The 10,810-nt window shown below is 40.3% G+C and overlaps 2 protein-coding genes across 6 annotated transcripts in view; both read left to right on the top strand.

The window, feature by feature from the left end:
* Window positions 1-4,976, top strand: part of HS2ST1 (heparan sulfate 2-O-sulfotransferase 1) — a 78,075-nt gene extending 73,099 nt beyond the window's left edge. The window contains exon 7 of the mRNA XM_054165370.1: window positions 4,914-4,976. Coding sequence (XP_054021345.1) covers window positions 4,914-4,954 — 41 coding nt within the window. The 3' untranslated portion in view covers window positions 4,955-4,976. The remainder of the gene's footprint in view (window positions 1-4,913) is intronic.
* A 1,832-nt stretch (window positions 4,977-6,808) lies between these two features.
* Window positions 6,809-10,810, top strand: part of LMO4 (LIM domain only 4) — a 112,484-nt gene continuing 108,482 nt past the window's right edge. For 2 of the 5 annotated variants that reach the window (XM_054165431.1, XM_054165427.1), the window contains exons 1-3: window positions 6,809-6,998; window positions 7,888-8,160; window positions 9,268-9,394. The gene's annotated coding sequence lies outside the window, so the exon portion shown is untranslated. The remainder of the gene's footprint in view (window positions 6,999-7,887; window positions 8,161-9,267; window positions 9,395-10,810) is intronic. The other 3 variants (XM_054165429.1, XM_054165430.1, XM_054165428.1) reach the window with 3 other exon arrangements.

Raw genomic sequence — 10,810 nt, 5'->3', positions numbered from 1 at the left:
ATTTTCCCATAATGACTTGTAGTGAAAAGCAGCAATACATGGATTTTTAATTATTTTTTTTTCCCTGCAGGTTGTGTGATGAAGTCATACTATGCAGCCTCCTTAACATGGATCTTTTAACTGAAGTCACTGTAGTGTGCACAGGAATTAGATAGGCTTTTTGCAGGGCTGAGTTCATTTGACAGGTGCTGAAATGCTCACATACATATATAGTCGAGAGTAAGTTTTGTTACAGTGTTCTGTACTTTTTGTACAAAATTGAAGCCCAGATTTTTTGAAAAACTGCAGCCCTGTTGAAATTCTTCATGTCATCATAAAGGTGGTAGGTCCAGCTGCTCTGGTAACTAGATAGCCATAGCACAGCATGCCTGGAGCACCTGTGATACATTGGGCAGTGTTGGCAGGAGAGCAACAGTGATTTTAACTCCTCCCCCATAATAATTCTGCAGCCATTTCACTCTCGTTTTGGTAGTGCATCCACAGACTCAAGTCTAAGGTGCACAATGTCTGCTCCCTTTTCAAACAGATGTGAAAATTTACGGCTATATAGTCTAGGAGAGGAAGAAGCAGCCCATCCTGGTCATTTGAAATGCCTTTTCTGGGTACTTAGTTTTTCTGAGATCCTTAGCTACTTTTACTTTCCAAGAATAAACATTTGCTTATTTATGGTCTCAGAGTTCTGTTTTATATCAGGGAAAATTCAGGGTTTTTTTCTGTTACATTTTTCCATTAAACTTACCTGACATTACTAGACTTGTATATGACAAAAAAGTGTGTGGATGACACACTGAACTGTACTGCTTGAGCAGTCAGTGGAAAAGCCTGATTCAAGTGCACTGCCAATTTAGCTCTTCAAAATTAGAGCATATTTTATGACTACTAGAAATTAAGGAAACTGTAAGGTTGCTTAGTTGCATGGATGCCTCCTTTAGTGTGAGCCTATGCAACTATGTAACCTTTGCAGCAGTATTTATAGAAAGAGCCCTCTTCCTGAGACTTTTCTGGAGCATAACTATAAATGTTCATACACTTGTACTGTCTGATATTTACATCAGCAGCTTTCTGTAGCTTCTGTAAAAAGAGACAGGTTTGTGAGCATTTCTAAAGCAGTACTGAATGTAATTTTCAAAAACATGGATTGTGCTTCATGACTTTTTTCTTTTCTAAAAACACACACAGCTAAATAGTGCCTTTTTTCCTCACAATCCATGTTGAAGATGCTCGCTCCCACTCAAGCACCATAAACTGATTCATTTGTGCAATACTATCCCAACTTGAAAACATTTTGTCACAGCTGTTTGAGAAATAATCTCCGTTTTTCCTTACTGTGCTGCCAGCTTTCTGTTGTTGAAGTGTTTCAGTTGATTACCTAATGCAAATGCTATAAAATAAAACACCCATTGGGAAGGGGAAAGAAAAGAAGCCTTGTGTCCTGTCTTAATATTTGCATGTCACATTCACATTCAATGCCTTTTTCTTTTTTTTTGTTTCTAGAAGATGTTGTTATGCAGCAGTGTGAACTCCATGTGCAGCTATTGTGATTTTGAAGAGGAGGCCTGAGCTGGAGTGTAGTTCATCTGTAACAATTTCATACAGCTATAACCAAATATATTTACAGGCCTTTAAAATTTGCATTGGCCTTTCTAGCCAGAAATGAAATAAAATTTGACACTGTGATGAAAGTGTCAATGAAAAGTTCTTAATAGTAAACCTGGTATTTGTAGAATAGAAGACTGACATTAAAACAATGCGCTGATACATGCACGTTTCCCTGCCTGAGGGGAAAAAAGACCTGACTGCTCAGTAACTGCAGTGATGACTAGGGTGTAAGAACTTGAATAGCATAGACGTGTCATTTGCATTTGTAAGCAACCACTTAGAACAAGAAAAATACAATGAGCATGGGTAAGCAACTGTTTTGGTTTTCTTAACCTGTACTGTAGCCACTGCCCTATAAACATTCCTAGCTGCATGCACTATGGAGCTGAGCAGGCATCTGGTCCAGCCAAGTTTCTTAATGTGATAGTTTAGTTTTCAGCCTTGATGATCAAGAACTGTAATGCAGTTACTCAGCAACTTCCACATGAGGATTTTGCTGGCTTTTCAACACCTCTTTCATTGCAAGTAGACTTTTCCAAACTTCCGTCAGTGGAAGTGATAGGTGTAACTGTGCATGGGGAAATAAAGGTCTTTGCTTATATCAGCCGGGGGGAGTAAAGGAAAAAGTTGCTTATATGAAGGTACAGAACTTTCTAAGGTCATTGCACCTATTTCTGAAATCATGTAGTAAACAAAATGACAGAAAAAAGCCCCCAAAACTACACCACAAAAAATGCTTTCTGTAAAATGACAGTAGCTTCTCCTGTGAAAGACACAATAACTAATGCAGAGAGATGTCTTAAAGACTGGTTGCATTTTTTGCTTTTTTATTTTAATTGATGCTGCCATTTGTACAGGTAATTAATCAACTGGAATTCCTGGGAAGGGAGTGAAAGAAGGGAAAGAGGTTTTCTCTTCAAAGCCACATTTATTTATATTTTTTTTTTTAGGTCCTGCATTTTCATTTTATTTGTTAGAATCTTGCATCTGATTCCAGCGTAATTTACTTGCTTTTTAATAAAATACAAGAAGTTGCTAGTGAATGTCAAAGCAATGTCCAGATGTTTTCTTCAAGCACAAGTCCCCTGCTATGACCTCCCCCTGGCTTCATTACCACATAACGCAGATGTGGTAACTTTCAATAAGAGCTAATTTAGAGGACTAATAATACTCTTTATTAAAAAAAAGGAAAAAAAACACTTTACAAAGAACACCTGTGGCCTAAAAATGAATGCTTTGAGACCTTTCACCTTGTCATAATAATCAACTGCATCCTCATAAAAGTGGAAAATACTGTGATAAACATTCTCTGCCCATTTTCTACATAAGACTGGTCCTGAATCCACTCTCAAATTTGCTGTATAACTTCTCGTCATAAACATGACTGTCAAAAAAATTGCACAAAGAACAACTACCCATCTTCCTGTTTTGGGGGCAGGGGGGGGAATAAATATATATATCTTGGAACAAACTAGATTAAAATGGTGATTTGTGGGCATTGTGACTATAAGTATACAGGTATCATGTTCGTCAGGTGCTTTAAGAAGTGGTTCACTCCCTTGCTGTATTCATGTGTGTGCTGTTTCAGCCTGCTACTGATAGGATCCCATCTGTTTTTTTTTTTTTTTTTCATCTAAAAAGCAATGTGTTTCAAAAATGAATGCAGTATTAATAAGGAAAAATGCTGCTGTATTTTGAGAGAAATATACCTTATTTGGTATGATAATTTAAATGCTGTAACTCAAGCAGAACTCTGGTTTTGATGCAATAGTTACTGGAAAATATGAATTGTCTTTACCGGGGGGGGGGAAAAAGAATTATTCTAGAGAATAATGGTCTTCTGGCCGTGAAGGCATTATTGTCTTGACAAATATTGATAGTCATTTTTAGCGCAGAATTGAATTTGGCATCCCTAATCTACTTTATTAGGATTTAATAACTTTAAAAATGTTGCGTGACTTGGAGAATTGGCAAGGGGGAAAGAAGTGCTTAACTGCTAGAGAATTCTGCAGTTACAGGCTGGCTTTGTAAAGGCTGCTTCAATGCAGTGTGTAAGGATGAGTGAATATATGGGACAGATACAGCATGAAACAGCAGATGCTGTAAGAAAGGGTCTAGATGCATCTTGGAAGAGAGTGTGTGAAGAACGCAAAGTGCAGGTGGAAATACAAGCCACTATTGGGGACTGCAGTAATTCCTGAAGTTAACAGCTATGATGGCTATCTTCAGTCCAGTTATCTGCTTTGGATCTTCAGTGCCTTCCCTTGACTGAAATAATGAATTCCAAGTTGCAACCATCAATGCTGCAGCTATAATAAGCAAGTCCTGTACACCAACAAATGAAATGTCTCCTATTTATAACCCCCGCACTCTGCTTCGGTTCTACTTGCAGCTAAGCTATAGATCTGGAAGAACAGATAACAGTGACTGGGAGGCTCGTTCGCTCTTCATTTGAGGTCCTTGCTTCTTCAAAATAAAATAGTCTGTAATTGAAAGATAGAAGTTAAGTCCAGGGGAAAGGATCTTATGCTCAGATCGTGTGAAACAAAAGTCTTGTTGGTATTTGGGTTTGTATCCATTCAGAATGAGTTCACTGACTCGGGCAGATTCCAATCAAACATCTGTTAATACTAAAGGTTTCTTTGGAGAGATGGTTGGAAACCTGAGACTTACTTTTAGGAAAAAAAAAAAAAAAAAAGTTGTTGTAAACATTGCTTTTCCACAAAACTTTTCAACAAGGGTTTTGGTGTGTTGTGCTTTTGGGGTAGGTTGTTTGTTTGGTTGGTTTTGTTTTTTTCTTAAGATTAAAGCAGATTTTTTTTTTCCTCTTAAAACCAGAGCAAAACAGGAAAACATCAGTTCTCTCACCACCACCACAAACATTCTTTGTCAGTGCCCTTATTTTTTTCCCCAAGTGTATGGAAAAACATGTGAGAGTGTATGACATCTGTGTTCAGCCTCTCCCTTTTCTCAGCTGGCTCTGTGAGATAGCATAATAGGTCTCAATGCTTCACAAGCCTTCCAAAGGACAAGCCTTATCTTGCAGGTATTGTTGTAGGATATGAGATCATGCTCCAATATGGAGTTTATCACACTTGGTGTTTACTCAGGACCACCTTTGAGAGTGGTGGCAACAGAGGTCCCTGTCCTGTGTGTCAGAGGTAGTGATCATGTATTGTCCTGAATTATCTTGCACACACTAGTGACTGTACAACAGTTCAGATCAATGTACCCCATATATCTGACAGTCACTTTATCTAGCAAGGATATTTAACTCATGTTTTTGTTTTGTTTTCTTTTAAATCTTTGTGCAGGACAAGATGAGAATCAGGATGCAATCAACAGGTTTTATTAACTAAAGCTTTGCAACTGGCTCATGTAACTTTGGTTCCTCATCACGTCACCCATCCAGGAAAGTCCTCTTATGTATATTTGTGTGCACGTGCGTCTAAACATACATTGTCGCAGTTCTCATCACTTGATCCTAATGAGATAAATGGAGAGTGAATTACAGAGCCAAAAAGATTCAAAGACAGTTTTGGAAACCAGGTTTGAAAACCTTGTCAATATACTGTCAGAGGGAACAAAGCATGCCTAGGCAGACACTTCAGTGCTCTTTCAAAATGCAGTTTTGTGCATCTCAAATGGCCTCTGAGCATCTGCTGAGCAGTCCAGTTTGGGCTTTACTCAGTTCTAGTACCTAGGAAACACATTCAAAAGAGCTTTCTCAAATGAAAGATCCTGATACCAAAGTTTATGGCTCCTTTAACAACCATATTTTCTAAGACAATCATCTATCTTGTGACTGAGGAGGGGAAAACCCTCATGTAATGGTTTATTATAGACATTGAGATGGTTGTTCCACCTTTTAAAGTCATTTTATGCTCTGCTTATATGTGTTGATTTAAACTCATTCTTGTGTTTTCTCATTTGCACGAGAAAAGGTCTGTTCAAAGCCTAAGAGAGTGTGCACTTCTCTGTAGCTGCATTGGTAGACTCCCACATGCCAGTCTCGTTTGGTTAATCCAAATTCAGATAATGATTGACAGCTGGAAGTCTTAACCATCTATTTGCAAAGATACTGCAGAAGACTAGGAAATAGGGACCTGAGTATCACAGCCATACAGGATGTTCTAAAATTTCTTGTGGTCTGTGATACTCCACAGCTAACAGCGATGCAAATTAAGTGTTGTGATAATACCATTTGTCAGTTTTTTTTCAATGTAGAGACTGAATTTAGGTATTTATGTTAATATGCAGTTAGCTAATAAATCTTTCACGGTTTTTGTGGGGTGGGGTTTTCTGTTTGTTTGTTGGTGGTTTTTTTTCAGGTTGAGTAGTTAACAATAATTTTCAAGGAAAGATGAATATCTAAGTTTGGTGCCAAGATACTAACATACATCAGCAGTTTAGCATCTGAATTTGTAATTGTTGACTTTATTCTTTTAAAACCACCCAGAATTGTTGTTGTTGTTGTTGTTCCTTGTTATGGAAATACATTTCTAACCGTTCTTTTAAAAATAATTTCCTCTTCATGCTCTTTTCTGTAATCACATCTTTAAGAAAAATGTGAGTGAGGAACATTAATCATTTGGGAGCCTTGTGTCTAAGTCTTTGAAGACAAAGTGCTGCTTCTGCTGACTGTAGACTTTTTTGCCCAGGGTGGTTTCCTCTTTCCATATAAATCAAAAAATCCCCATACTGCTGTTCTTCCCAAATCAGGTGGGGGGGAGGGGGGACCCTCAAGCAATAAATAGCTGTTTTTCATGTGAGGTTGCTGCTGTGAAAAACAGGCCAGCAACAAAATCTTACAAGATTTTTGAGAAACAACATTTAAGAAACTAAATGAGAAACAAAGCCAAATTCTCACCTGCCCAAAGCCGAGGCGAAAGTCCACCCCCATCACTTCAGAAACTGGTAGGATTCTGCTCTCTGAATGCCATTTCAGTTCACAAGTATTTCTTAGTCTTCTGCATATTGTTTTCTAGGCTTCATCTGTCAATGCAGCAGCTATTAATGCATCAGATAATAAGATTTATTAGCAACATTTGTTCATACCTCAAATTTCTGTGAGGAATATGCATGTGATGGCCAAAATGAGCTGTTTGGTGAAGACTTGCCTATTGAAAGGCAGGAGGAATATTAGTTGTAGAATATTGGTGTATGGTTTTAGGAATGGTGATTTTCCAGTCTGTCAGATCTCAGCATAGCTGAGAAGTTTAAGTAACTTCCCCACAGTTACTCATCAGAGACAGATGTTTCATCCTGCACATGTGAAGCAAGTAGACTAACATAGATGGAGGGTAAATTCTTGTATCTTGCACTTCTTGTTTTTCTAGCCATCTCTGGGCATCTGTCATCATCGTTGTCTATCCAGCAGAGAAAAGTCTCTCCCTCAGGTAAGAGCTTTCTTTTCCTACTTGGGAGCAATATAGATGCTTGTTCTTTGTACATAACTTGGTGTAAGAGCTGTGTTAGTATTATTGCACATGAATATTTTTATTGGCACATAAACCAATACTGCTGCAGATCAAAAGGAAGCCTGTTTGGGTAAGCGGTATTGGCATGTGGCTGCCATAATTATCTGATGATTATCAGATAGTATTGAATAGAATTCTCCTATCCTTTGCAATGTTTTTGTTAGAAAACCTATTACTGTCATCCTGTATGAGAGGCACTGAAACAGAGGTAGGATTTATCTGTCCTGAGAAAATGTATTTTCTGACCCTTCCTGCTGCCTTTGTTCAGGCTCATCCCTTGCCTAGCTACAGTGTGGGCCCAAAGGTGCTTCAGCAGGGATGCTCCGTGGCGGGGGGAAGGTGAATGGCCTAGGTGGATCACCGTTTCTGCCAACAGTGAGAATGTTGCTGCCAGCCATCAGGTACAGCAAACAAGAAGAATTTTGAGGAACAGGGCCCTGACCTGATGGGTATGCCTGATGAGGTATTTTGATATTAATTCATGCTGAGATAAAAGCAAGATTGGGCTTTTCATTGCACTCCTAAGCCAGGAGTGTGGTGCCTGCAAATATAACAGGGCTGTTGGTATAGGTGAATTGCCCACAGCTATGCAAGAACATTGTGGAGGAGCCAGGAGTTCAGCTGAGACCCTTTGTGCCCTGTGAGGGCTCCTCCTACGTCTCTTTGCTAATCATTTTCTCATATAACTTTCTACTTTGGCATGAATAATTCTGCAAATTAATGTGTACCAAACCCTATCATTTTAATAAAATAATAATTTATTTCTTTATATGGAATTCAATTTTTGTACTTGCCTGTCATGTTCCAGGCACCAGGAAGGGTCAAAGAACAGGTGTGAACATCTGAGGAGCTCTGTATTTGCAGCTTTGGTCACGAGTTCTGAACCCTCATGAACTTGTGTTGCTGGCTGAAGCCAAATCAGGGTACAGGATGTTGTTCTCTCAGGTTCCAGAATGAATCCAAGCCCATGATGTGGGAAATAAAGCAACACACAACAGCTTTCTGAAAGTTGGAACTAACTCCTTTGACTCATTTGGAAAAGACTCAGAACAGGAACAGCTGTCTGTGCTGGCAGCATTAGGTGATTAGAGTGCAGTAATTGCACCTGCTTTTCTCCCCCCTAAGTCTGATTCTTGCTTCTAAGGCTTTGTGTGATTAGAGAAAAGAAATACCATTATTACCTTTTTTTGTTTGCCTGCTATATTAACCACTTTAAAAACCAAGGGGAAAAGATCAGAGAAGATGATACATTCCTTTCAGCCATCTGTAGCCATTTGGAATGGTGGTGTTTCAGAGTCCTGTCTAGTGTTTCAGATAGCCTTGTGGTGAAATACACATCTGGTGGGAAGAACTGGGGAGATGTATTACATAGAACCTTCCCCCTTGTGTTCTCAGACCAACATCCCTCTTGCCCAAACTCTGCTAATAAAAAGAGGTTATTTTTGCATCATTTTAAAAAAAGAACACAAGCATCTTCCCCTACCCCATCAAGGACCAGCCATACAAAATGAAACCACAAGGATATCAGACTGAGATCATGCCCAAAAAAAGCTTTAATTTTTTTGCTATGTGTTCAACTAAAACCATGTCCAAGAGCACCTGTGCCCTTGCTGTGCAGTAACACTGTCAAAAGAAATATTGCAAAGAAATACTGTTGTGCCATAAATGTGCAAGCTGAGTGCTGCAGATCTCCTCTGCCACAGAGAGTGATGCTCCCAGGGCTCTCCAGGCCCGCAGGATCACTGTAGTCTTTTTGGGTCTCTGAGCAAGCAAGAGATTTAAACTCTGCCCAGCCACTTGCTTCAAGGCCATTTGCCTGATCATCCGTTCTGTGGTTCAGTTTTTAAAGGGGAGACCTGCTCTCACAACCTCTGCAGGCTCTCCCTGTCTCCAGAAGAGCTGGGCATAGGTGGCCTTCACAGGGCAATAGCTACTTTAAAATTAACACACATCTCTTTGCACTTGCTGCAATTATTTAGAAACCTGCATGTCAAATGACCCATGTTAAACCAAAGACTAGGGATCTTCTAACAGCACCGGTGCACTAAACCACAACTGACAGCCTGACCCAGCACTGTGCTTTAAAAGGGCAGGGCCCCCAGCATTGGAGTTGGAATTCTTCTTTAATTAGGCCATTACCTGACCTTCAAAGCTGTATTTTCTTCCTCCTTTGCATGCTATGCTGGAGGAAGGGCTGCTGGAGAAGACAGGAAGAGCCCTATCTGATCATTATCGGGAGTGGAGAAAAGCCATGTGTTAACTTTTCCTTTTGACGTGTGCAATTAGTTTGGCTCATGTGGAAGAAACATGTCAAGGTAAGCAGCTGTCTCTGTCTTTCCCCTTGCTGATCCCTGGCAAGGTCTGGCTTTTGCACCTTATGTGAAAAGCAATTCAATCACCTGTTGACAGTGGTATTCCTCTCATAAAACTTGCAGCGTGTTCTGATTATGTACTACCAGGAGATACCTCTGTCCAGACAGTGCTTCAGGTGGTGGCCTGCCACTACCGCTAGGTTGTTTTACAGGCTGAGTGCACTCTAACTCTCCTCATAAAACTTAGTTTGAACTTTGGTGTTTTTACATCTCTTTGCCCCCCTATTCAAAACAAGATTTTCCATTTTTATGAGGATACAAAGATCTTTCCATCCAGGGCACATGACATCTGTGGTGCTCACAAGGAGCATATTGCTGTTGGCCCCCGCTTCCAAGCAATCCCCTCCCCACCATCCCAGCAGCATCCCCCAGCTCTGCCACCTCCTTTGGCCCCCTTGTGGGAGATAGTGTGTGTCTCCCGCGTTTGCTCTGACTTCATAGTCTTCTCAGGCAGGAATCTGTGCTAATACCCTTACCTTCAGAAAAATCAATGAAATTGGTTCCTGCATGGAACGGCTGCAGACTGCTGCCAGTGCTCAGGACACTGAGCACACCATGGCTGCGTGTGGTAGGTGACTCTTGTGGAAGGCAAAAGATCTGTTTGGCAATTTTTAAAAAATATACAGGTACAAGAATTTATTTTCTTTTTAAAGTTCATTGCAGTTAGATATAAGTAATGCTCTGCTCATGAGAAACTCGGTCAAAAGCAAAGAAATCCAATTCAAATGCTAAGAGGGAGTTCACTTTTTCACTTCTAATTCACCCTTTAGACTAATTTCAGCTGTGTTGCTGGCTGGTTATGCTGAGGAAAGACATGAAGTCTGCTACATGTTTGTACTGTGGAAGGGTGTGCATATGCCCTTCGGCTGCTGCTGAAGGGGTGGCTCCCAGCGTGAACCATGGTCACAAGCCTCCAGTCATAACTCTTGCTGCAGTTTTCCTGGGCAGCCACAGGAAAGCCATTTTAAACTCATGCTATCTCCTTTGCTTTGACCAGAAGTGCTGCTAATCCTCTTCCTTCTTGTGAAGCTGAAAGTGTATGAATAGCATTGGTGTGGCAAACTGGCAGCTGTGAGACCTCTCTCTGTCCTGGGACTGTGCAGATGGCTTGTATTTGTCCCCATGTCGGTGCAGAAAATGGTGATGCTGGTGCTCCCCAGTGTCACTTTGGACATAGTGGAGAATGTTCCAAGGAAAGGTTTGGGAAAAGCTCCTTCGTTTGTTTAATTGAAAACATTTTGGTTCGTTTCTCTAAGCAACTTACAAGGTGATGCAACAGCAGTTGAGCCCTCAGTGGACAGAAATCTTAAGAGTGTGATAGAAAAGGGGGGTTGTTCAGAAAGGAGGATACTGGAGATA

The sequence above is a fragment of the Dryobates pubescens genome, chromosome 11 (genome assembly GCF_014839835.1).
Source record: "Dryobates pubescens isolate bDryPub1 chromosome 11, bDryPub1.pri, whole genome shotgun sequence".
Classification (NCBI taxonomy): Eukaryota; Metazoa; Chordata; class Aves; order Piciformes; family Picidae; genus Dryobates; species Dryobates pubescens.
The sequence above is the reverse complement of the archived record's forward strand: the minus strand, read 5'-3'. Positions and strand labels throughout refer to the sequence as shown.